Raw genomic sequence first — 27,963 nt, forward strand, 5'->3', positions numbered from 1 at the left:
GTACAGAATTTGTATGAATCTCTACTATACATTACCCGTTTCCACCATCAAGATGGGCGTATAAATGGAGTGCAAATCTCAAGTGATATCGCTGGAATACCGCCAGTGGTATTCTTAGCAATAACACCGCTGTTTCCATTGTACCACCGGTATTCCTGACAAAAATTCCACGCAGCTCGTAAGGAGGCCAAGAGACATAAAACATTGTTAAAATAGCACAGGTCAGTGAACTGTGTGCTGTAGGGCTCCAACTAAAGTAAACTCTTGTTGCAGGAAAAGGGGGATGCAGGAGAAAAGGGGGCAAATTAATCCCACGAAAGGCAGAAGTGTTATCACCACACAACTCGTGATTTGTGTAGGTGGCAGTGATGTGCTTTTTTAGAAAGGATGAGGAGAGGGGAGGTTTGGTGTGCGGGGATCAGACGGGGGGCAGGGTATGAGCTCCTGAAAGGAAATAAATAAATAATGCCATCCTTATTAGGAACATCAATCTGTTTCCACTTTTTTAGTGAAGCAAACCAATAATTTATTTCAAGAATGAGCTCCGAACAATTGTTACACAGTGATTTGACAGGAGCAAATAGGATAATTTAACATCACAACAATAAGCAGCAGCCCTGTCCATCAGTACATTTTGTATACAATAACCTTCTTAAAAATAATAGTTCTCTTTTTATAAAAGAATCTTTGAGGGATTCATACAGGGGCACACATTTATCAAAGATGTACCCTTGTGGTGAAGTGGCAAGGTTTTTCCAGGGAATGGGTGTTTCTACCCAAATCAGAGCCATTATCAGGCTGGAGTTCTGGGAAGGCAGATGGCACAGAAGATCCTGCAGTCATATTCAGGCAATGGGCCTGGTCTTTTAGTGGAGTTGAGTGTCTTCCATCAAGAGTTACGTGAATGAAAAGACCACAATCGGTGCCATCTCGGAGCAAACACAAGCTCTACGGCCAGCAGTGTTTTTTTTTATCAGACATGAACATGTGCATTTATAGAGTGCACGTTCAGTCCTCCAGTGCTGTATTGGCGCTGTAGACAGATAAGATATGTCTGTTGTTACTCAGCAGGGTGGTACTCCTTTTATCAACATCTCAAGGATGAATGGCACAGTGGGCTGCTGGGATTTGAACCGGTGACCATGAAGTCAAATACAGATCCCTGAAGTGGATTCATTAGTCCACTGAGTCGCAGAACCAGTCATATTTTTTTAATCACACTGTAAAAACAAATCTTTATTAAAAATGACCTGTTTTTCATACATTGGAAGAGTGGGGAGACCTGTATGGCATTCATGCATGAACTCAATCAATCACCTTTGGGTGATTCCAGGCTAAGCAAGCATGTTCTCTCTTTGTATATATAACAGTTCCTGCTGCTTTTCAAGTTTGTTTATACGCACTCTCAAATATGCTTATCGTCCAGAGTGCAAAAGAGATTTGTCCAGGATCACACAACTTTGGTCAAGAGAGGGAAATGGGATTGGAACCTAGAGCTGCAGGTTCCACATTGCTCTATTCAGCCACTAGACCACATTTCCATGTTGGGGAGGGTGGGCAAAGGAACAGTGGTGCATTGAAGGTGCTACACCCACTGCTGCCAGATCTGCATTTTCTTTTAGGACTAGCGGCTATATCGTCCTATCAGTGCCACCTATAGTATGTTGATATTTTGCACTAATATTCACAAAGATGTTGGTGCAAAATTTCAGATATTATCACCTGGCCTGGTACAATACATTGATAAGAGCCAAAAAGCCCTTGAGAATACAAACAGTGAGACACGATTTTGCTTTGCCAGTTTGGCAAAGGGTGATTTAGGGAAACTGACCTTCCACCAATCACCAAAACATTCTAGGCAATGGAATATGCTGAGTTACTCAAGGATTTGCAGCTATGTGATGTCTGCAAACCTGGGCGGAAGACAAAGAGAAAATAGGGCTGAGGTCTGCCACCGGCGGCTCTCCAGATTCTGTAGACTACCGTTCCCATGATCCCTCACAATTAACTATGCTGGCTAGGGCAGGTGCAAGATGAAGGCAAACACATCTGACAATCCAAAGGTTGCACACCTCGGTATGCTTTGCAGACACACAGGGCCACTGGGCAATCAAATCAAGGTAAGTACATTTGGCAAATATTCTGAAGCAGACTAATTGCTCTGGTCTTAAAAAGGATATTTACATGGTGATGGGTCAAAGACATTGCTTCTTGGAACGTGGCCACTCATCCTTACACAGCCGTCATCCCTTAGAATGCGCAGTCGAGTAATTGGCCAAGTTAAGTTCTGTTAAAGCATTAATTTGATGAGAACATGAATGTAGGTATTTAGGCCACCTGAGACCTTCTGATGCATCCTGTATCTAAAAAAAAAAAGTACAACTTGGTAAAAAAACAAAGATCTTCTATCAGCATCTGAATTCTGCGTTCAAAGCTTTTAATTGTATGTCTCAGATAGTTATCTTTAAGAGTATAAAAGTGAAAGAGTCCATAGGAAATTGAGAATAATGTACTTATAAATGCTGTGTGCTTTGAGGATCCAAATTCTGGCATTTCTCATATCCACTTTGGAGGATTCTCCACCCTCAAACAAGGACAGATGCTGTGCCCATAACATAAGCACTAGGAGATGGATCCATGATCTTGTAGTAGACCAGTTAAGGGTTAGCAGGTGGCTGGAGAATCTGACATTTCACTGAAACTATTTAATCTAAATACAACTTGATCCAAACACTGTTGATCCAAATACAAGATGACCCTTTTAGCAGGTCCCTTTCATTTATATTTGGAAGTGAAGGATCCCTGTGGTCCTTGAATTTTCTGCACTCAATCGCCTTTATTTAAGTTTTGTGATCTTTTTGACAGCATTCCGAGTTTGGCTGTAATGCGATGGTATTCTACCGAATTCTTGCTAAAATCTGTTACCGTCACTTGGTCCTGTGGGTTTATCACAGGATTACAAGTGGTGGCAGGGTGGTGTTAGTCCCCATTTTTGGAGTCAATAGGACTCCATGTGGATTTTTTTACCAGCGGGGGAATGATCATGCAGTAAATCTCCTGATTTTGGGAGAAGTGATGGATTTACCTCCAGCAACAAGCTGCCACTTTGCCTCCACAAATCGGTAGATTTACAGCACAGTATTTCTTCTGGCAATAAATATGCCAAAACCTGTAATTTGGCAGTGTGGGAACAGTGGCGTTAATGGAATTACTGCCACTTTTCCCCCCGGGATGCCAAACTTGTAATGAGGCCCGGAGTGGGAAAAAAGTGGTGGTAATTGCATTACCGCCACGTTTTTGGCAGTAACAGAATTACCACTGTTTTTCCCTGCACCACGAAATTGCAGGTTGTGGCAGATTTATCGCCGGCGGATTTGCTGTGCTGTAAATACACGCGGAGCACCTTCTAAACAGGAAACTAGTATGTATGATTCAGATGCAGACTTTTTAAATCTGCTGGTGGGCAAATGAGTGCAGGGAGGATAGAGGGAGCCATTGATGTGGTAAGAAGAGAGGCAGCTGAAGAACGATGGCTAAGTCACATTGGGCAAATTACTATTCTTCATGTCATAAGGGCACTTGCCCTATTTTCCCAAAGAGTAATCATTATATTTAAAAGCATTTGAAACTGGTAAACGGATTATGCCATGGATTTCATAATCAATCTGTGTAAAACATTTTTGAGGGAATGGGGGACACAGAATAAAAACGACTATTTTGTAGATGCTGTTCCCATCTAGAAAGCAAACCCAGCCCACACTCGGGAAATCAGGAAGGTTGTTGTAGAAGGGAAGGGAGGGTGAAAAGGGGCAAATCAGTCCCAGTGTGTGGCTTCTTTTATCACATAAGCTTTAATAATCAGGTTGCAAATATTGGGCCTCCGTGAAGGTCAAAATGAATCCTTGCGTGGTATAGCGTTCTTTCATCGTTGGATGACATTTTGTGTTTTTTTTTTCTGAGGATAGTTTAACGAAAAAAGTCATCGAAATGTTTGGGGTGGGGTTAGAAAAGTATATATATGTGGTGGGGTGGTCGGGAATAGGTTAAAAATAATATCAACAGGAGTTTTGGGGGAACCTCCCACAAATAAAATTAAAAAATGTTGATTCGTTTTTTCGTTAAAAAATTAGTGGAAAAAAACCCATCGATATTGCATCCATCGATGAAATGACATGGAACCCTCTGCGTAGCATGGCCCATTTTCTACACTGTGGGCCTCATCACGAGTCTAGCCTTGTGATGGCTAGCGCTATTACCGCTGCATTTAAGGGTCTGCCAGATCATGGCCTTGGCGGATTTCCCCCAGCTCAGAGCTGGGGGGAAATCCGTGGCAAAAGTGCCGATTTTCGGCGCTATTACTGCCGGCGGGAAATCCGCCAGCGGTAATAGTGCAAATTTTCCCCATTGGGTCGAATGGGGAATGAGGAATTCCCGAATGGGCCCAATGGGGAATGGGCACTAACCGTTCCGCCAAACCTGTGGACTGGCGCGAATAGCGCCGGGGGGTTTGGCGGTAGGGCTATTAGCCCCAGCGCTAATAGCGCCGGCGTTACCGCCCAATTCGTGATGAGGCCCTGTGTTCCGAGCCGGTAAACAGTCTTCACACTGTATCCAAATGTGTCATATTTCCTGAATGCATGTGGCTTCCATGACCCATCAATTGCTGCTTGCGATGAATTGGGGCAACACGGCGGCACACTTTTATTTGCACCTAGATCATGCACTTACAATACGGCTCTACACCACGGGAGCCAGGACTGAGGGGCTCCAAAGTAGTGCGGACCGACTAGCCTCTTCTTGAGCACACATACCAGTAATCATAAGGCACTGGATGGTAAGTCAAGGACCGTGGTAGAAGTGTAACAAAAGAAGTAGTGGAACTGAGACTCTAGGGATGGGGCATGGAGAGGCGCATGTGGCCATTTTGATTTTTCTTTCATTTTCAGCCCTCATGAAGCAAAGGTTCTGGTACAGGCAAAGCAGCAGCGTGATCCGCGCCTTGCAGTATGCTTGATTGAGTGCGCTCCTATCTCCTATTCTTTAAAAAAAGAAAGCGTCCAGGAACCGTTTCTTTTTAAAATAATAAAAGTATAGGAATGGTGAAAGTGAAACTTTGCCCTATTTTTAAAAAAACACTTGGACATATTCAAAAACCTTTCCACCATGACAAGTGCATGTTGGCATGGTTTAAGCACCAGAGCAAACATTGCCCTAGTGTCAAAAATATATGTTTTCAATGCATTTTTGCAACAGGTCAAAGTTTGCCCTAGTGCTAATACCAATCAGTATTAGCACTAGGGCAAACTTTGCCCTGTTACAACAATGCATCATTGAAAACGTGTCTTTTGTGCACAAGGGAAATGTTTACCCTTGTGTTTATACCATGCCAAACCGCACTTGTCACAGTGCGAAGGGTTTCTAATATGTCCCAGTGTTTTAAAAAAATAGAGCAAAATTTGCCCTAGTGCTAATATCGTGCAACATTGCACTTGCGCGGTTGCAAAGTTTCTGTAATCTGGCCCCAGGTGTGTAAAAGCGCTCAGTAAGGCTGCACACCACTTTTAAGAAGGGTTCTACCTTATAATAACGAAGCCGACAACAACGCGGCTTGATACTGCGAAGCCGATAGAAATGTCGACTGACATTTCAACTGTCATTTGTCCCCCACTTCCCATGTAATGGAAGCAGGGCATACCCCTGCGACCCCTGAATCCCACACAATGCTGAGCTAGGGGAGTGGGGGACACATAATGCCCTTTTCCGGCATTATGGGATTCGAAGTATTCGTCCATGCCGAATGTGCACTAAACGTGCATTTGGCATTTTTCTTTCTGCTTTTTTCGGGCAATACCCTTTCATGAACCTGCAATGTTTGCTAAGGTGAAAAGTAGGATTTAGAGCTACCAGGTTTTTTGGAGTGTGCAAATCAGGCCTCAAACACCCAAATATCTAAACTACAATTCTTATTCGATTTATAAGGCAAGGTTCTATAGTACAGTACCCACTACATGCGTATTGACCGCACGTCAAATATGGAAAGGTTTGGCAAAGTGTGGCTCAGAGGACAGTAAAGTGCAAGTACATTAGAAACAAACGGGTTTCACTCCTCAGAATATGTCACTCGCGGAGTCGGAAGCAGCGTAATTCTCCTGGTTATAGGTTTCATCGGCCTCCAGACCGCTGATGTCAGTGTCCTCCAAATGACTCCTCCTTTCTTCTTGCTGCAGGGCTGTCTCCAAAAAAGAGACTTGCTTTTGCCGCTCCGGTTCTTGATCAAAATCCAAGGCCGTGGCCCGGCTTCTTGCCGAGGATCTGGGTCCTTCTTCTTCTTCTTCTTCTTCCGGGGCGGAGTCGCCTTCTCCCCTGTACTCTGCAATTGGTTGAAGGCCATGTGCGGTGAAGGGCCTTTCAGTTCGTAATCTTTTCTTCAGCTCTTCTTCTTTGTACTGAAAAACAAGTGTTAAGAATGTAAAACAGGATTCAGACACTGTTCATGGTAGACATCAACTCAAAGTGAAAGGTTGGATCAGTTATTGTTAGGGTCGGGATCAAGCAACCCAACACCTAATGACTACTGCAACAAGTTCTTGGACAGCAATACAAAAGATCCCCAGTAGGGAGCATTCAAGAGAGCTTTAACCTATGTAAGTAATAGTGCATAACCACATGTGAGTCAGGAGTTCGACACAAGGAGGATAAACATGTACATGCATATTTTTCTTGTGCAGGAAATTCCTGAGGAGTGGCGTCACTGCGGTCAGGCTATTCCCCCGGATTCTCCTCAAGATCTGATTGTCACTATCTCTGAGCCGCGCAAGAGGACAACAAGGACTTGAGCCACTGCAATCTCTTGCCCATGAGCTCCGTTCATACCTTCTCCACCTCAAACCTGCTTGAACAACGACTTGTGGAATTTATTATGGCCTTACAAACTGTTGTTCTAAGGGACAGTTGCAGGTATAAGGTGGCATTGACTTTCCCCGCTCATACTGTCAAGAGACTCCTCATGTGTGTTCATTCTGTGGAATACATACACAGTGTTGCTGCAGTCATGCCTTCTGACCACTTGCATATGAGAGCCTACGTGGATGCAGACCAACTGTGCGTTTTGCTCCCAACCAACACTCCATTGACCGAATGACACTCTGGGCCTGATTCACAAAGCGTTTTCCAATCGGGTTGTGTCATTATAAATTGCTTAGGAACTTATCACTAACGAATGAGATAACTGTATCAAGGTTACCAACCAGTGTATCAAAAGACAACCAAAGACGATTCTGTAGGGAGGAAGGCCTGGCAGAAACTTTAAAGCATCTGTTCTTGTTCTGTGCAGGTCTGACTGATGAAAGGACAAAACATTTTCGGCAATTGCTAGAAGAACTAACATCACTGGGACCTGAAGGCTGGTGGGCCCTTCTTATAAGGGGGGAAAAGGTGTCACTGGAGTTGGCGGCAGTGGTATTTATGAATGAGATTTTAAATAGTGAGAAAGCAAGGGGAAACTGTGTGACCATCTGTTGAATCCCCTCTTTTTTTTGTTTTATTGGAGTATTGTGGTTTGAAGTAAGGAAACGTTCTGTTATTTTTGGGATGAGGAATTAAGATATCTTTGAATTTGGAAAGTTTGTAATGAATAAATGTAAAAACAAAATGCTTATGTCAATCCGACTCTATGGGCCTCATTCCGAGTGGGGCGGTAAGGGATACCGGGCACCGTTAAGGAGACCGGTGCCGGTAATCCCTTACCGCCCTACTATGAGTTCCCTTAGCGGGTCCCTCCTTTAACGCCTGGTCTGACCAGGCGTTATGGACGGGACCCGTTAAGGGAATTCAGAACCAATAACTGTACCGCAATTTGCGGTACCGTTATTAGCACGTTAACCATTCCCATTGAGCCCTAAGGGGGCTCAAATGGGAATGGGGAATGGCTTTTTCAATGGCGACTTACCGATCCCGCAAAGGTCGGACTACACCGGTAAGTCCCCATTGAACCATACCGGTGCCAGACCCGTTATTGGAGGCAGTCATGGCGCAAATAGCGCCATGACTGCCTCCAATCTCGGAATGAGGCGCTATGTGTAACTAAATCATATTTTGAGGGAATTCCCTACATTTTAAGAGAAAGCTAGGTACACAAAATGTCTGCCTTGCAAGGACTTTGAATCTCAAACTAATTGCATATGTTCAAAGGAATCATCACTAGACACATGTGTCCCTTAATACATTTTGAATTAAACACAAACAGACATGACTCCACTTGATTATTATTGCCCTGAGGGTCCATTCGTAGGAGGCACACACCTTCCAGGCAATGCAAACGAGGAAATCAGGGCTCAGAGAATCAGCTGCCCAAGAGCGCGCAGCTAGGTCGCGGCGAGAGAGCGACTGTAGTCGCCGCTGGACATTGCTTTTGTGCACCATGGTATACCGCCTACTCATTCCACAGAAGGGTAAGAAACGTAGGAGCAGCAGCCCGCTCCCACCTCCCCTCCTTTACAGGAGTCTGCTCAGGGGATGAGCTACAGTTAAACAGTTAGAGATATGGACCCACACCTGCGTTTAACGTTGCTTGAGTGGACTGTTATGGGGAGCATGAAGTTGACAGCAGCCACTGTATGCGCTCCATTTATCAATAGAACCCCACAGACCGAATCACTGCTGTCACATAGAGGGAGCCTTCAGTCGCCTCTAGCTGAAAATACATATCACCGTCTGTATTGCTTAAGGCCCAGTTTAGGTCTAGCAGACATGCTGGAAATATCACAGAGGAGGCATCAGGCATCTTGAGTACACATATTACTCGGTGCCTATATAGGTGGAACGTCTTATTTTGTCACAATCTATTGTATGGGATTTCTACTGACTATGCACTATGGGTAGCCTAAAGACAAAGCCCTTTATCCTTCCAAGGTTGATAAATTGAGTAGCATAAAAGTGGCTATCATGACAGGGCTTGGAAGAGGGAGAAATATGTCATCAAGCGCTATATAAAACAAGCATTTGAAAAGCCAACAGTTTTGGCTTTTCTGCAGGCATGGAAAGGGCATTTGCCAGGCACTGCAGTAGTGGTATTAAATGCCCATCAATGGTAACAGCTGCACAGTGGTGAAAGTACCTGGGCACATAATAGCACCGCCTGACATATGCCTAATACTTGTACCTAGGCCATATAAATCGAGTGAATGAAGGTACACCTGGTTGACTTTTATTACCACAGTAGCACATTAACAGGTCTAATTAAGCCATTGGGGGTCATTCCGAGTTTGGAGGTAGCCATCGTGCTATTAGCGCCATGGCTGCCTCCAAACTCGGGTCCGGGTAGTCAAAATGGGGACTTACCGGGTCATTCCAACCTTGGAGGACCCGGAAAGTCCTCATTCTGAAAACCATTCCCCATTCCCATTCGAGCCCCCATAGGGCTCAATGGGAATGGGGAAGGAGCTAATAACGGGCCCGCAAATTGCGGGCCCGTTATTAGCTCACTGGTCCCTCAGCGGCTCCGCTAAGGGCGGCTGGTTAAACTGGTGGGACCCGCTAAGGGACCTCGGAATATGGCGGTAGGGGGTTAACGGCACCGACATCCTTGCCAGTGCCGTTAACCCCTTACCGCCAGGGTCAGAATGAGGCCCATTGACTCTCAGGAGACTGTTTTGAAAAACTGCTGGCAGGCACTCCGAGCTCAAAGTTTGATCATAAGGATTGTTAAAGTTATCTCAAAGAGATTCCAGGAGTGAGCAGAGGCAGAACGCGGATTGGAATGGCCATAGAGATTAGCATGGCCATGGGCAGTCAATGAGTGGGTAAATAACCAAATAATACCTACAAGCTTTGTGTCCCTCCTCTTATGCCATTTCTCCCTAGCTTTACTCTAATGCAACAGCTTTGGCTGATAGGTGGTGCTTTAGCGCCACCTAATAGCCACAACTAAAACGGATGTTTGTACATTCAGAGTAGATAAGGCCTCTTGCACTAATGGTTAGTGAAATCTGTCGGGTGTTGCAATAAATCCAAGAGTAAAAGACGTTTTACTTACGTCTTTCAAAAAATGAATATTTTGTGGTGCCTATTTCTGCCACCATTGTTGTGCTTTTATGTATGCTCGATCAGTGAAAGCAATTTAATGGTAATAGCATGTGGTCATTACCTGTTGTGCCATATAGATTCCTTGAGTAGAGGAATTCTGACAATGTGATAATTATCAGACTAAATGTGGATACAAAATTGATCAGATATTATTGTACAATGAGCCCTGAGGAAGAACGGTACTCAAAACACGTGTAGGCTGAAGGCGCTAGATATTTTACACTGTGAGATATATATTTCAGGTTTGAACAAATAAATACTCCCTTTGTAATCCAGAGAGAACACAAGGTGTTAATTGTATAATTTGGTAATAATCAATGTCAAGAATTTAGGGAGGTGCTTTCAGAAACCAAGAAATCATTGTTTTTAAAGACTGATGTTATTATTTAAGTCTGAACAAGCAATGGTGCCTTACCTTCCTCCTTTCCTCTGCGGCTCTGATTTTATTGTCAATGTCTTCTTTAGTCAGCGTCTTCTTTTTCTTCTTCTTAGACTTCAGCTTCTCCAGCTTTGCAGGTGGCCTCTTCAGTGGTCTTTCGGCAGCGTCCATCTGGGCAAAGGAATCATACAAATATTTCTATATGTGGCACATTATCTACGCTGTTATGCTTTTAATGGAGGACAATGCCATTAAGAGATGAACAGACTTGTCGGTATGTTGCCAAGTCATTAGGAACCCATAACAAGTTCAAGTAAAGTGGAGAGAATTTCTTTAGCACAGGAAGATGTACTTTTTTTCTACAAAGAACCTATGCAGGAGCAATAATGCCAATAGTCCTTGTGATGAGGTTAACAAAGCTGTACTTTACTGATGCAAAAACAGCTGAAGCGGATAGCATATACATCTAGTTTTCAAAGTTATGCATTTTAGTACGCAGGTTATGTCATTTTATGTTGGTTGCTTTTATAGCTCTTTACACCAGTTTTGAGGCTGAATGGGGAGAAGGGTAGTGGGGGATTACACTTTCTTCCGAACAGTATGGGGCTCATTTTCATCAGAGTTGTAACATCAATGGAAGATGTAAAAGCCATGCGTAAGACTTTTACGCCTTCCATTGATGCCTTGGTTCATTTCTTTCATTTGTATGGCAGAGACGAGTGGCGGAATGCAACTTGCCTTCCTCTCCACCATACACATGCCACAGCATTTGTTTCAGCAAGCCTGTTCATGCCAGTTCAAATGCTGGGGACCCCTGTGGAGCCCGCTAGCTTTAAGTGCCAGCCTAACGCAGGTGGACTCCATAGGTATCCATTGTACAAGCTGCCTGCCATGCACGCATGACAGGCAACGTTTCATTGTAATTGTAAATGCTGCTTCATTGTAATTGTAAATGCTGCCTTCCATGCTCGCATGGCAGGCAGTATTTACTCAAATCTTTTATTTAGAGTTTCCTCAGGACCTTGCTTAAACATTGCATGTATACAACCACAAACATCTCACCCTACCTCGATTGAACCTTGATTATGTTTCAGTAAATTTCCAAAATTCGAAAATAGATTTAAAATTCCAATATAAAAAAAAGACAAATATTGCAGTAATCATCTTCCTGTAGCTTTTATCTGCTCAGTATTACATTTTTTGCATAGGCCGCCATGTAGTGGTTGGTGCAGAGTATTACATTTTATTTTCATACAAAAAGTGGGCTTAGACAGAGATGTACCTGTAACACTATTCCTACTTTACGTGTATGGGTAACAATGATCCTCCACGTGTTAACGTCCACAGATTTTTGTTTTCTGAAATATGTTTTGTTTCCTCCTTCTGCTCCTGTGTGGGGAGGGTGGGTGGGAACATGTGATTCTAAGCAGATACAAGCTACAGAAAGACAATAACTGCTAAGTAATATTTGTCTTCTGGAGCTTGTGAATTTACTTAGATTCACATGCTTTGCATAGACTATGAAGCAGTATTTTGTGAAGGGGGCGAATGAGCTGAAGGGGTAGAAGTGAATATGTGCCTTAAGGTTGCATGTCCAATCTGGCGGTCTGATTCCGATTGTGTGTCCACACAATAATGATATGTGAAGGTGTGTACTGAACTCCAAGTAGCTGCCTTGCAAATGGCCTCCAGTGGGATGTTTGTGAGAAAGACAAGGGTGCTACCGTGCTTCTGGATGAATGGGTCCTTGGTGTAAGCTATAGAGTAGCACATTTGCATACATCTAACAATTAACCTAGTAATAGTTGCTTTGGTGACTGCTTCCCCTTCTCTCCCTCTTGATATGGACACCAAAAAGTGCTGTGTTTTTCATAGAATTTTAGTTTTGCCATAGTAGTACACCATGAGGTTGTGAGTTGAGATGTTGTATAGGCTGCTAAATGTACTTTAAGTGAATTAGAGGCAAGGCATAAGTCTAGTACATAAGGTATAGAACCACATCTGTAGCTAAGCAATCTATGGGATTGATCGTGTTCTTTTACACCAGAAGACAAAGTTCTTTCATTTGTTGAAATATCAGTGTCTGGTATTTGGTTTTCTAGCTTCTCTAATGATATCCATAACTTGTGTGGGTAGATGTAGGTGACCAAACTCTATGACCTCAGGAGCCAGGCTGCTAAATTGGTCATCTGAGGTGTCGGATTGGTTACTTCTTTGTTTTTCTGTGTGAACAGGTGTTGTATTGGGAGAATCTTCATTCATTGGCATAGAGACATGTGCATTAGGTGTGAGTACCATGGCTGTCTTGCCCACATTGATGCAATAAGCATCATTGTTAAGCACTCTTGATGTCGGGGGAAAAGCATATTCAAATATCCAAATATCCCTGACAGCTCATACATGAGATGCCTAAAGACCTCAGTTGTAGGAACCTTGATGAGTAGTTTTGGCATTCTTTATTTTCTCTTTTTGCGAATTGGTCTACTGTTGGTTGACCCCATGTTGGGAAGATATGTTTCAGTATATTGGTGTTGAGTTCCCACTCGTCTTCTGGTATTAGCTCGCTGCTGAGAGAGTCTGCTAGATAGTTGTGAACCCCTGGAACATGCTGTTCCTTTGTATGCACCAATGCCAAATATTCTGTGCTAGGGTGGACAGTTGTTTCGAGTGTGTTTTGCGCTGTTTGTTGTTATAAAATATTGCGGTTGTGTTGTCTCTTTGTATGAGCATACTCTTCCCCTCTAGAACAGTTTGGAAAGAAAGGAGTGCCATCGTTATTGCCAAGAGTTCTAACCAATGTATGTGGTAGGTCCTTTATTTTTTTGACCACACCCCTTGAACCTTGACGTGCAGACAGTGTGCTCCCCACCCTGCTAGCGATGAGTGTGGTGTTATTGTGATTTGTGGCAGTGGAGACCACCAAAGAAGACTTCTCTTTCCAGTTTGCGAGACTACCACTAGATCATCCCCTTGGCCTGTTTTTGTGTCCATTGTTCTGCCGGCCACTGCTGTATTAACCACATTCTGATACATGGTGGGGTATTGTGAACATGCATGATGCCATTATACTTAGGAACCTCATAATTGAGGTTCCTAGGTTAGCATTTGGCCTGCTTTGAACAGAGGAATGAGCGATTGTAAAGCTTGCATTCTTTCTGGTTTTCGGTACGCTGTTGCAGTGTGAGTGTTTAGGACTGCCCCTAGGAACACTTTTTCATTGCTTCCAAGCAAGCAATTGGCCTGACTTCTTTACGTTGAGAAACCTAGGTTGCAGAGCAGGTTCCTGGTGGGCTGAGTGTGTGCCAGACACTTCTGCGCACTCTTCCCTGTTATTAAGCAATCACCTAGCTACGGGTAGACTGGGATTGCCTTGCAGTGTAGCTCTGGTGCCGCCACTGCCAGCACCTTTGTGAATACAAGAGGTGCCGATGCAATTCCAAAAGGATGGACTTTGAGTAGGTAGAGTTTGTTTAAAATTTTGAAACTGAGGTCCTTTCATTGGACTTGGAAAATTGAAAAATGAAAGTATGCATCTTTCAAATCTAATGTTGTCATATCAATTCCCTTTTTTTAAAAGAGGGATGACTTCCTGTAGGGTTGTCATTCGGAATTTTTGGGGTTTTACTTGTTTGTTTGAGGGTCTTAGATCTAGTACCTGTCTCATAGTTTTATCGTTCTTGGGAATCATACAAATAACACAGTATATTACTGTGTTTACCTGTTCCCTTGGTACTTCCTCTATTGCTGCCTTTAGGATGAGTGCCTGGATCTCTTGTTCTTGTTCTGGGTTGTTCATCACATGGTTTTGTTATCAGCTCGATACAATAACCCTCTTTCACTGTGCTTAGTGCCCACTTGTGTGATGTTATGCCCTCCCATGTGTGGGTATACAATGTTATGCAAACTCCTGCTGGAGTTGCATGAGGGGACCACTACTGGGCAGTCATTTTGTGGTCGGAACTGAGCCTCTAGGGGCTTGCCCTCTGTCAAATGCTTGTCCTCTGCCGGGATGTCACACGGTTGAGTATCCACTTTTTCCCTGAGTGTAGGTGCTTTGGAAATTCTTGATGCCCTGTTGTAGGTTTGTATGTCCTGTTGGTTGGCTGTATGGCCTGTCTCAAAAGGGCTGCCTACCGCTGAAAGATCCCCTCTGTTAGAAAGATCTTCCTGATATTTGGCCTAGGCTTTTAAAGTCTCATGTTTTTTCCTAGCCTTCTCTAGTGCGTCATCTACCACTGACCCAAACAGACAGCTGTCTTCAAGGGGTTTGTCCATTAGGTTGCCGTGTGTCTCAGGTTTGAACCTCGAACCTCGGAGTAAAGAATGCCATCTTGATTATGCTAGACCTGCAATAATTCATCCTGCTCTATCTGGGGCTTCTAGAGGCTTCTTAATGATCGCATTTGTTGAGTTTTACCTTCAGCTGTGATCTTGTTTATTGCTGTTTTAGTGGGTTCTGCGACCTGACTGGTGAGCTCTTCTATATCATCCCATAGGTCTCTGGCGTATCTCGCCATGGGTCTGTTGGCAATTCGGACTTCCTGGGCTGCCCAGGGGGCAATCCTCCTTCCAAAGGAGTACAGTTTTTTACTTTCCTTGTCAGGGAGGTATTCGCTTGTTGATAGAAATGCTCCACCCCTCTTTCTGGATGCTGTTGCCAGTAGAGAGTCTACTCTTTGCTGGCCTCTCATATATATCGGGCCACTAGCCGCCGGTCTATACTTCTTTTCTATCCTTGGGTTAATGGTTTACTTTGTACTGGGTTGGCCAAGAATGGGGTGATTCTCTTTAGTATGCTTTTGAGCAAGGTATGGATTGTGAGACTGAGCTTTTTTAGGGGCGTCTCCAACAAAGTCTCTCTCCTCTTGGGGTTCTTGCGCATGTATATTGAATCTTGTAGCTGCTCTCTGTAGGAGATCCACGTACAAGACCTGGTCCTCTGTAGGCAAGGATGAGGTTGAGGGTTCTAGCTGGTCTGGACATGGGATACTAAAGTCCTCTGGGCCTATTTATGTCTGCTCTTCATCCCCAACAATCTCTTCTACATCTGAGTAGATATCCTCTTCTACCAGTTCCTCCTCCTGCTTGTGTGTGTGTTTTGATTGGTGAGGTAATGTTTTATGTCCCTTGGGGCTGTATTCTGGACTCTGTTCACCCTTTCTCTATTTTGGGAACCCGTCATAAGATTCAATGAAGGATTCAATTTTTCCCAAACGGAAATTGAATGTCTCCTCCGTCCAAGGGGTTTCCTGTGCAGTAGACTTGCGTGGATCTAGGCAAATGTCTTCTTCCTCTTCTAAATCTCACCTTGCAGACAGGGTACTGCCATTTTTCTACATTGCAGATTGAAAGTGTGCCTTTCCCTTCCATGGATGTAGTTCCCATACCCTCGGAAGGTGTAGGGTTTTGGGTACCAAAGAGTCCTTTGTTTTGGCTGTTTGATCGGGTTTTTTGGGTTTTCTATGTGCGGATATCGAGTGTTCGGATGTGGCCCTGTGTTCCTGGCCCCCACCCCACCCTGTTGCATTGGTGTCTTAGTTTTGTGCACCTAAGAGCTGTGTGATTTTACTACAGTGGGTGTTGAGGTGGACATGTGTTTTTGTTGCAGAAACCCAACGGTCTGATGAGTGTTTTGTTCAATGTTCATCTGTTTTCTCTTTGGGTTTGGGGTTTTGTACAACCTTATGGATGCCGTGGTAAGTCCCCACAGCACAACCTAACATCAGCCCTGTGAAGCTGGGAACCGGCTGCAAGGAAATGTTCTCTGTTTCCTCCATTTCTTGATTTTTGGTGTCACTTTCGAAATCAATGCCCGCTTCCTGTGCCGCAAGATCTTCTACCGCAGCATCAGATTTGCCCAATTTTTTTTCGGCCTGCCTGGCGTAAGCTGTCCACCTTTTAGTCAACTGACCCTTTAAAGTGTTCGATCTAAAAAGCCTGTAGGCTTTGCACCGGGAGTCATCGTGATCCCTTGGAAGACAACTATTGCATACTCAGTGCATGTCCTTCCAAGGGAATTTTGTATTGCACCTAGAACAGAATTTAAATGGCGTATTCTCCATTGGGTATCCAGGAAACGTGTGAGCTAGTACTAGTATGTGTAGGTTAATCTGCAATGGGGTTAAAGGCATTCTTTAATAACACATTTGTGTATGGTGTATAACTTAGCCCTCCCCAACTCTCCCTACTGCATCGCCCTTTGTGGCGTGGAGTGCCATTTGGAGTTCAATTTTCCATCCATTGATGGTATGCGGCACCACTCTCTCATCTTGTTTGTCGCCCGATGGGGTAGGCCTCAGTTAGGCTTTGGTGTTTGATCTCCACATGCTTTCTCTCCATAACTTTTTCGTCCAACGCCCAATGGAGGAAAAATCAATCTGCGGATGTTGATGCACGGAGGATCATCGGTACCCATACATGAAGAGTAGGGATAGTGTTTGTTACAGGTCACCCACTTTTCAAATTTGAAAAATTAATATGTAATACTGTGCTCCAACCACTAGATGGCGGCCTATGCAAAGCATGTGAAGCTAAGCAGATTGTGGATATATGTAGAGTAGCACTTTAGAGAGAACATCTAGCCTGACACTCGTTGGGATATATATTACAGCTAACAGTTTGAGAATAAAGAATAATATTAACGAAAGAGATGACATGACCAGTGTTTTACAATGCCGCCTGAGTTCATTACAAGAGAGAAGGCAAGCAGAAACATAGGAACCAGTGGTATTGCACTAAGCATCATACAAATTAGGAAGATTAAGCTTAATCTTTTTTATTAAATTTCTTACAGGCTAATATCCCCAGGAAGTTGTTAACGCTTAGCAATACAATAGACAATGATTAATGTGAGGGAATCATGAAGCAAGACACAGACAACCGATTCAAAGTTCAAGTAAAGCACTTTTATTAACTTAAATGTCAGGATGGTACAAGGTAACTTCTTGGCATTCAACGACAAAAAAACAGAGATCCTGATTGTCGGCAGTACGGCCAAACTCAAAACTGCAGACAATACAAAATGGAGCTGTATGTGCAGTGTGTGGCCTAGGACGCAGAGAACATGCATCATGCACGGAGGAAGCTGCACTGACAACCAGCTTGCAAAAGGGTCCACTTTAAGGCTTCTTGTTTGGTTTGGTTTGCTCCGAGATACCTTCAGTCACGGATCACGAAGCATCCTTTCAGACGCTCATTACGGTCTAATGATAAGGATCTCTTATCACAACCCTGCTTCAAGCTGAGGACATATGGGGACCTGAGCTTTGATGCTTGGGGGCCTAGAATCTGGAATGACCTACCTGTTCTCATCAGACAATTGCCATCACTGGCCCAATTCAGGAAAGCACTTAAAACGCTGGTGTTTGATGGAGGTGACAGCTAGGTTACTGCCACATTCCCTACTATCTATCTCAGGCAAACTGTGTCCCCCCGCATTCTCCTCCCTTTCTGCCTGTTTCAAGTTTGTTGTGTTTGTGTGAGTGCTTTGAGGTCTGTGGGTTAGTTGGCACTATACAAGAATACATCAGACTAGAATAGAATAGAAGGCCTAGCTTGCCCGATACTAAGGTTGGATGTCCCTTGGACAGCTTTGCCTCTCTTACGGCCCGCTTGGGCTCTGGCGTCGCAGTCACTCCTGAATACTTGATGGTGCCATTGTCTCCAGGCAGGACCCCCCTTGGCAGCCTCCTTCTTGACAGGATTTCTCTCCTTGCAGGCTTGCACCTCTCTGCCCGGCTTCTCTCCTGCTGGTCTCCTCCTCCTGATTGTCGGCTCAACCTTTTGTGCACCTGCGGTCTCTTAACAGATTTCAGGTGTGAGCGCTCAAGTCCATTTGCCTGACCATAATTACTGGTGTTCTCTAAACAAGCCTGACCCTCACAACAGTCTTCAACCCTTTTCCTCTTCTCAGTAACAGAGTGTACCACTCCTAATCACCTCTTCCTCGTCCCAGTACTAGAGTGGTATGACTGAGGGGATATGAAGGGAAGTAATTGGCAACAGCCTATAAAGGCAGAGGCAGGGTAAGGTTGGTTATCATAAGGAAAAGGGGGATATCATATCTTGCCTGTGGACACCCTCTCCCCAATTCCCAAGGACCGTCTAACCAGGTGATACTCCCTCGCATCTCCACCCTGAGGGTCAGGATCTAAAAGCAATGGCCTTTCCCTGGCCACCTGAGAAGAGGATCCAAGGGGAGTAGGTGTGAGGACACCCTCAGGATTCTCACATTACCAAGCATGGCAAGTATTTGTTCTCCCATGCACATTGATAGTTATGCTATGAAAAGATTAAATAAATATAATTCTGCATTTTTTCTTAAGTCAGATGTTTTAAGAAGATATGTACAAGGAAATCATTTCCTGAAGGAAGGTCTCCCTTAAGCTGCCCATATTTGTTTAAATAAAAACATAGATCAATAATTTTATGATCTGATAAGGTTTTTTGTTGTCATTTTTGTAGATTGTGACACAACAGCAGCTTTAGCAGACAAACATCTGCAATGTTTAGTACTTGAGTAAATGCACGTAGAAACAGAGATGTATTCCCCTGAAGAATGTCCAGCACTTCCAAGCAGAAGGGACTGAAACATTTGTAAGTAGTGGGGAAGATGATGACAGTAATGATTACTGCACTTCACAGTGAATGATCTTTGCGGAAATTAAGTCAATATTGGTATTGGACAGTAATGGCAGTAGTTTTTAGATGCTAGCCTTAATATGATTTTATAATATGTGCATTTGTATATAAAGTGATTTGTATGTTTTTCATTGATTTATGGTGAAGAGCATTATTTCTTGCATTTGTGTATTTATGTGTACATGTTTTGTGTATTGATTATCAGTTAATAAAGTGTGGAATTAATAGATGGGGTTATTTGGAAATTAATCTGAACACCCCCATAGATATGATTAAGCATTTTTGGAGCCATTCATGACACTAAACTCCTCATCAGTTTAGTTTTCCTTGGTTTTTCGTGTGATATTTGTACTTTCCTTCCAATAGTAACCAAGTAAAATCATATACTGGAAACCCTTCTGGTTTTTGTAGAACATACACACACACTACCGAGACAGTTGAGATAGAGGTGCAGCGGGATGGGCTTGCAATTTGCTCTGCTCCACACTACCTCGACACACTATTTTTTGCAAATGTTTTAGCTTTCTTGAAAATTGCAGACATATACCTGGATACAAGACCTGCATTTTAAGGAAGGTCAATGGTCTCCGCACACCAAACATCCCATTCCGTTACTAGTAAAAAAAGGTAAGACAGAAGGAGGTCCATGGAATAAGAATACCAAAGGATCGCGTCAGTGAGAGTCATGGTTTCCACAAGCTGCACCCTGGCACAGCAGCTGGAGACGGGTCATATAGTTTGAATCACTGGAACTGACAACTATGAATTGATTTTGATTGAGTTTCAAATGTTTTGTAATAAAGCTGGAAAAGTTTATCTTATTAATTATGATCATTCATTTTAGCATTTTGACTACTACATTTTCATCAGGACCTTTGGAGAAACACAATTGCTGAGATGCTAAATTGTCAATAAACACAATACTTCTTTGGAATATACCTTTATGTTGTTGTAAAATCCTTCATTCGACTTTAGGTCTTTAGGCACAAAATACAAAATGAGATAAACAATTTCATCCTAAAATGCCCAGCACTCTGTTAAACACACCTTAAAAATGGCCAGTGCACAATTAATCCATCCCAAGACACCTATGAGATGGGCATGTCTTGAAATAAAACATGATACCTCCTTGGGCGTACCCAGTAAATATAGATTAAAACAGATGATAGCACACCCAAATGGCACATAAATTGCCGAAGGTCCACAATCATATCCATTGTACAATTCCATACAATAGGAGTCACCAGCGTAAGATGGCAATTTCCATGACCAAGTGCCTTGTGAAAATGTTGATCAGAGAGTGAAAGAAATAGCCATGTAAGTTAGTGTCTGCTTAAGGCTTGGCCAGAGGAAGCCTCCTTAGCCTGGCCTGAGGGATGTATTTTGAAACAAAATAGACGCCAGTCAAGCTATGCGTTGACTTGCAAAAGGCCATGGCCTCATTCCGTTCAATATAAACAGTGGCTTTAAAGACCTGATCCTCAAGCGTCTCAGGCCATCACACAAAACCATGAAATGCATTGTGGATTCTTGCTCGGCCCGCAAATATATCTTAGTTTGAACTTTCCTAAGGTCTATAATATGAGGATACTTCTTTTTCAAAAGAGATGTTGGCAAGCAAGAGAGTTTATAGGGCGTAATTTACATATGGTAATGGAGCAGCTGGAATTGGGAGAGTAATGCCTTCAAGATGTCCAAAGGGTTTAGTGGTGTAACCGAACTAACTTGCCGCATAATTTTAGGCATTCGAACATGAATGCCACCACTGCATGACTCTGTTGGGGAACCAAAATCTTTAGGGCCTTGAACCTATCAAAGTTTTCAAAAGGACTTTCAGGGTGGGGTTCTTAGCATGCTGCAAGCCCTGATGGGCAGCCAGGACAGGAATGACAGTCTTATTGATCAAAGTGGGTGGGGGTACTCGAGCCAGATGTGGTATTGGAGCTATTCAACATTGAGAATATGCACACATGTATGTTTTCTTCATGATTGGTCCAGTGGGACGTATGAAGGCTCACCTTCCTGAAAGAGCAGCAGGTCTTACAAGGATGGGCTTGAGCCTGTCCCCATTTTCCTGAACTCAAGCCTACCTTCAAGCTAGCATAACGCAAGAGTCTCAAGAAGGATGTCGGGGTCTTGTAGACTGGTTAATATCCCACCGTTTCTGTTTGCTTTTTTCAGCCCAGGTAAACACAGAGAACGAGGGCCCATGAAGAAGTAAGGACTGGTTAGGTAAGGGGTGAGTTTGTTTTATGGAACATTGTACTTGCTTCACACCTGTTAAAGTATGCTTAAATTCTCCTAAGCTTTCCTAAGTGTATTTAATCCAAAGGAAAACAGTTGGGTTCCATACCCAAGGTTTCAGTGAGACTGATTGGGGACCGCCAAAGGACAAAGGAGATCTATATCATTTGTTGCCGCTCCAATAGTATGGTTTGGTGTACACATTCGAAATACATCAGAATGTTGCAAAGGGGGTCTTCCCAACTTTGAATTTTGAATGACAACCTTGCATATCTTGCATATGCGCCTTTCTGCGAGCTGGTAATTCCAGTTGTGCTCTCTTCTCGCTCTCTTCTGTGACATTCTCATGTTTTTGTTTGAGTGTTCAGAAACATTGAAATGGCGTGAAACAGCAGCAATGTCCTTTTAGGATCTGGCCGATCCAAATATGTGCATTGCACTGGTTGCCTAGCAGCCACATATATTACCAGCAGATTTACCATTGCGAGGCAGTGGTAAAAACCATTCATTATTTGTGTGCACAAATGTTCATGGAAATCAAGGAAATAGCTTTATATTTATTCAGCAAATATAGCTCAATAACGGAAGCACGTGAACGCTATAATTCTTTTGAGTTTAACCCCTAGGACTGTTGTAACCTTTATTACATGGATGTATTAATCTATTGTTAATGTATAAGGCACTCAGTGCTTTGATACTAAAGAAAGCAGTGTTACAGAAGCTGAAAAAGCCAACACATACATACAAATCGAAAAAGGGTATTTGAAGTGGGAATTTGCCCAATAACATATCCTTATTTGACAGTTTCACCTTTGGAAAGTAGATACATTTTTCCATTAAGCCCTTTGCCGCACCTTTACATTGTGATAATACTGGCACTGATCTGAGACGAAGCGTGTTTCCGACACCGACGAGTAAAAACCTGCATTGGTGAGACTACGAGCGTGCCAAGCTCTCAAGTGAGAAACATTTACAGTTTCCAGTGAAGCAGGAACCACTGAGACTACGTGCCAGTTGGGCTTCAGATACCACTTTCTAAGTCATATGTGGTCAAAACAAACTTTTGTGAAAGACAGTGTTTCAAGTAGCCTACGTCTGTGAAGTTGTACCTTGAATGGCAACAAACGAATTACTGTTAACGAGGAAAATCAGATTCCTACAACCCTGCCTTGAATGACTAATGAATTGTCAATAGGGTGAAATTCAAGGTACATGACTCTGCCACTCAACAATTGTCAAGAAGTGCTATACCCTCAAGACCTCTACGCCACCTAACCCCTGAAGAATTTCCACACAATAGAAGATTGCGGTTGAAATGGAAAGAAACATGTTGGGTTCTCTGATTGGTCTTATTGATTATGACCTAATAATGTACACCAGCTAGATTTTACCAGTTAGGGAGTCATTTTATTTAACTGTTTCATTTTTTCGAGTGTTATATTTAGTTTGTATTATTAGTTCATAGTAATAGGTGAACTTTGTTATGAGCACTTATGTTTGATTGATTTTTTCATTTGTGATGTATTTGTTTAGTTGTGTTTAGGTTATCAGGTTGCATGAATATGTTGTGTAAATGATGGTTGTGTGAGTGTTTGTGAGGTATATGCAGGACTTTGAATTGTGTTGCACCATTTATATTAATTATTCAATTTTTGTAACAGATTTTGTTCATTAATATTATTTGACATATTGCATTTATCTTACGAATTTTTAGTATTCCGTTAATGGATTCTTTTTAGTGTAATATATTTATCACATTGACGAACAGGATACAAATTTAATTTTTTCATGTCCAAATGTGGTTTACTGTCTGGTTTCTATTGAGACGTGACCGTCTGTGAGTAGTGGAGAGCCTTGTTACCTTGCATTTCCCACTTTAGATGCATTGTGACTCCGGTCTCCTTTTGTACCTCTATATACACTAGTGCTTACCAGGTATGACCGGAGTTTCAAATACCTGGTGTCCCTGTTTTTGTGTTTTTTGAGTGCTTCAATTAAGACTTGTGCAGCATCCTCACATTGTGGTGCTTCAATTAAGACCTGTGCAGCATCGTCAAAATGTGGAGCTTCAGTTAAGACCTGTGGAACATTCCCACATTGTGGTGCTTTAATTAAGACCTGTGCAGCATTGTCAAATTGTGGTGCTTCAGATAAGACCTGGTTAGTACCCTTTACATTGTCAGGCTTCAATTAACGTCTGTGCAGCTTCCCCACATGGTGGTGCTTCATTTAAGACCTGGTTAGTGTCATCACATTATGGTGCTTCAATTAAGGACTGTGCAGTATTCTCACATGGTGGTGCTTCAATTAAGAGCTGGGCAGCACCTTTACATTGTGGGGTTTCCATTAAGACCTGTGTAGTATCCTCACATTGTGGTTCTTCAATTGAGACACATGCAGCATCCTCATATTGCGGTGCTTCAATTAAGACCTGTGCAGCATCGTCAAATTGTGGCGCTTCAGTTAAGACCTGTGCAACATTCCCACATTGTGGTACTTCAATTAAGACCTGTGCAGCATTGTCAAATTGTGGTGCTTAAGATAAGACCTAGTTAGTATCCTTTACATTGTGAGGCTTCAATTAAGGTCCGTGCAGCATCCCCCACATGGTGGTACTTCATTTAAGACCTGGTTAGTATCATAACATTGTGGTGCTTCAATTAAGACCCATGCAGTATTCTCACATGGTGGTGCTTCAATTAAGAGCTGGGCAGCACCTTTACATTGTGGGGTTTCAATTAAGACCCGTGCAGCATCCCCACATGGTGATGCTTCAATTAAGACCTGTGTAGTATCCTCACATGGTGGTGCTTCAATTAAGACGTGTGCAGCATCCCCAAATTGTGGTGCTTCAATTAAGATCTGTGTAGTACCCTCACATTGTGGTTCTTCAATTGAGAAACGTGCAGCACCCTCATATTGTGGTGCTTCAATTAAGACCTGTGCAGCATCGTCAAATTGTGGCGTTTCAGTTAAGACCTGTGCAACATGCCCACATTGTGGTCCTTCAATTAAGACCTGTGCAACATTGTCAAATTGTGATGCTTGACATAAGACCTAGTTAGTATCCTTTACATTGTGGTGCTTCAATTAAGACCTGTGCAGCATCGTCAAATTGTGGCGTTTCAGTTAAGACCTGTGCAACATGCCCACATTGTGGTACTTCAATTAAGACCTGTGCAACATTGTCAAATTGTGATGCTTGACATAAGACCTAGTTAGTATCCTTTACATTGTGGTGCTTCAATTAAGACCTGTGTAGTATCCTCACATTGTGGTTCTTCAATTGAGACACGTGCAGTATCCTCATATTGTGGTGCTTCAATTAAGACCTGTGCAGCATCGTCAAATTGTGGTGCTTGAGATAAGACCTACTTAGTATCCTTTACATTGTGGGGCTTCAATTAAGATCCGTGCAGCATCCCCACATGGTGGTACTTCATATAAGACCTGGTTAGTATCATGACATTGTGGTGCTTTAATTAAGACCCATGCAGTATTTTCACAAGGTGGTGCTTCAATTAAGAGCTGGGCAGCACCTTTACATTGTGGGGTTTCAATTAAGACCTGTGCAGCATCCCCACATGGTGATGCTTCAATTAAGACCTGTGTAGTATCCTCACATTGTGGTCCTTCAATTGAGACACGTGCAGCATCCTTATATTGTCGTGCTTCAATGAAGACCCGTGTAGCATCCTCACATTGTGGTGCTACAATTAAGAGCTGGGCAGCACCTCTACATTGTAGTGGTTATTTTATGCTACCAGAAAACGCATGCCCCCAAATAATCCTGTTGTGTTCTTTGCCAATCATTTTGGGATTTGATAAACATTGACAAGAATTTGACCAGAATATTTCTACGTACCATGACATCATACGCTTCCCCATTCCTGACAAATTTGGTCTGGCTTTGTATGATCCCTTGCATCATGAGCTCCTCTAGGATGTCCGACGACTTCGCTCTTTCTTGGGGTCCTTGTTGACTGGTGAATCCACCTCCAAGCAACGAGCGCTCTAAAAAGTAAGTGTTAGAGTGTGAAATCATAGCCATTACAAATGCCTAAAGGATGGTCTATGCACCGGCCTAGATGGTAAAAGCCTGCAACCTTGATCTGGCGCGCGTGGGTGGGGCGGGGCAGTGGTAGAGCGCTTCGCTATGATGATATATATCACTTTTCATCACCGCTCGGCTATTCTATGGCCCTCTCTGTGTTATAGTTATAACAGTAAGAGGCAATGAATCATAGAATGTTGCTTTTCTGAGCCAATAAGTCTAATTGGGCAAAATCAGGGAGCTTCTGCCTCTGTTAGCTGGAGGTTCTGGTATTTGCACAATACTGTGATGTGTACGCTCAGCCCTTAAACAATGTAATTTAAGATGAAAATATCGAGGGGGCGTAACCAGTTCATGGTAATTCTATCTTCTCCTACCTGGATTCAAAATGCTGCCCCTGTGAACGACCTCCGTCCTTTGCTCTTGTCTCATTCTACTCTCTCTGGATCCTCCCCCCACTCAGGATCCGGAATGGGGTTCTTCGGCTTAACATTCAATGTTCCGTTGATCTTCACCCTCCTCTCTGCCTGCTCCTTTCCCTTTTCCCTCTGCTTACCCCAGTCAGAATCCAGAATGTGGACCTTGGACTTAGCTGTGAATGTTCCCAAATGTTGCTCTCTCCGCCTACTTCTTTCCCTTTGCCTTGGCCCTTGTATCCTTTCCCTCCCTGCCCTGTTCCCTGTCCTACTCCCAGTCAGGATCTGGCATGCAGCCCTTCAAATTGAACTGTGAACATTCTCTGACTTTTGCCCCACTCTTGGTCTACTCCTTCCTCCTTTATTCTCCCCTTCCACCAGTCAGGATCTGAAATGTTCCTCAGGCTTAACTGTGAATGTCTCTGCCTCCCCAGGCCCTGCTGCCTGAAGCCATGTATTTTATTATCTTTGCTGTGAATAGGTCAGGGTTAACAAGCCTACTGCAACAGTACATAACATGCAGGACACAGAAGCATTTCCAAAAAAATAAGAATTCCGGCGGGGTACCAGCAAACTGGACCTACCTTCTCTGTCGCCCGATATCCCAGTATTACCAAGATATTACGGATGGCGGAGATGGCGGCAAGTTCCCATTCCATGGCATCCCATAGGACTCCATGGGATGGTATTCCAGCATTTATTTGCTGGTAGGGGTCTGAACTACCTGCAGGTCACGCCTGCCGGTAGATCATTGCCACCACCTACGATCTTCTGGGGAAAGAAAAACAATGGTGGAATTATCAGCATTTTGTTAGACTGGGGAAGTCGAAATTACTACCATTGACTCTCAACAAACTGCGTACAAATAATACTTGTAGGGCGACATTTGATGTTACTGTTTGATAATGTCATCTCAAAGGAGGATGTGTTTTGGGCAAGGAGGGGCAGGTACTGGGTTGGATTGGTCATAGGGATTAGCATCACCATAGGCAGTCAGTGGGTAGGTAAATAGTCAAACAACACGTACAAACACTGTACCCCTCCTCACATGCCATCTCCCTTGTAGCTGTACTCTAGTACAATAGTTTCAGTGTATATGTGGTTAAGCACCACCTAATAGCCTAAACTAAACTAATGATCAAAGCCTTCCCAGCTCTTGTACATACGTTTGTGTGAACGTTGAAGCTTGCTGCAGCAGTGTGACTCTCCCAGGGGTCTGTGAAACATCTTAACATGTTGCACTGTGTCAAGGTAGCATTATAATGGCAGCAATTAGACCTTGATGGGAAGGAGGGGGGCGGTAAATTGGGACTTTCGTCCCTTGAGAAATGCAAACGGTGGGTGGTAGTTTTAAAATCCAAGGGAGATGTGTTTAGGCCCGCATTATTTTGCATGGTGCTACTGTGAACTTCCATCCATGAAGGGGAAAATCAACCTAAAGGTACTCATTTTGCTCATCATGTTTCTATTGCCATTCATACAGTGTAAGCTTAGTTTATTATGTAATGTGTATTCTTTTGAAGCCATTGCTATAGTTAAAATATTTAATCACGTAAAACCTAAAACAAAACCCTAGAAATTATATAGATCAACTAAACCTGGGAGGATATATGGCTTATATATGGTCTTGGGAGGATAGCTCAGCGGCAACTTGCTTGCCTTGGAAGCAAGACGGTACGGAGGAACGCAGGTTCGATCCCCTGGTCTGCGCTTAGAAACCTCTGGGTATGAAGCGCGTTATAAATAACATATCATATCAAATGTCCCAAATCTCACTTTCCCGAATTACCAATGTGTGATCCCGTCAAAGTTTGATGATGCTCTTTCCTTCTACAGTGAGGTTTTTGTGACCATTTTGTAATTCAGTGCCTCCAGCTTCGGCCCTGCCAGAGGTAGAAAGTCGAGGGAGGAGAGCGAGTCTGTCTGGTGTAGGAAGCCCTGGCACAGCCCCTTCTAGAGGCTGAATGTCAAACCATATAACAAGGGTTGGCTTCGAACCCACTTGTAGCCCTGGCCACCTTCTCATGGTGGTCTCTGTGCTGCTTTCTGCCCTGCTACAGTGCTACTCTGAAGCACTATTTCCGCCAAGTAACTTCCCTGGACCGGTAACCGGGGAGTGGGCTTCCCATCTCCTCGAAGAGTGGTCC

At 43.4% G+C, this 27,963-nt stretch overlaps 1 protein-coding gene across 1 annotated transcript in view; it reads right to left on the reverse strand.

The window, feature by feature from the left end:
• Positions 1 to 490: 490 nt before the first annotated feature.
• Positions 491 to 27,963, reverse strand: part of STMND1 (stathmin domain containing 1) — a 112,557-nt gene continuing 85,084 nt past the window's right edge. Inside the window, exons 3-5 of the mRNA XM_069613605.1 lie at positions 25,212 to 25,360; positions 10,499 to 10,633; positions 491 to 6,446 (exon numbers count right to left, since the gene is read on the reverse strand). Coding sequence (XP_069469706.1) covers positions 6,108 to 6,446; positions 10,499 to 10,633; positions 25,212 to 25,360 — 623 coding nt within the window. The 3' untranslated portion in view covers positions 491 to 6,107. The remainder of the gene's footprint in view (positions 6,447 to 10,498; positions 10,634 to 25,211; positions 25,361 to 27,963) is intronic.

This window comes from Ambystoma mexicanum, chromosome 5p (genome assembly GCF_040938575.1).
Source record: "Ambystoma mexicanum isolate Mex_15411 chromosome 5p, UKY_AmexF1_1, whole genome shotgun sequence".
Classification (NCBI taxonomy): domain Eukaryota; kingdom Metazoa; phylum Chordata; class Amphibia; order Caudata; family Ambystomatidae; genus Ambystoma; species Ambystoma mexicanum.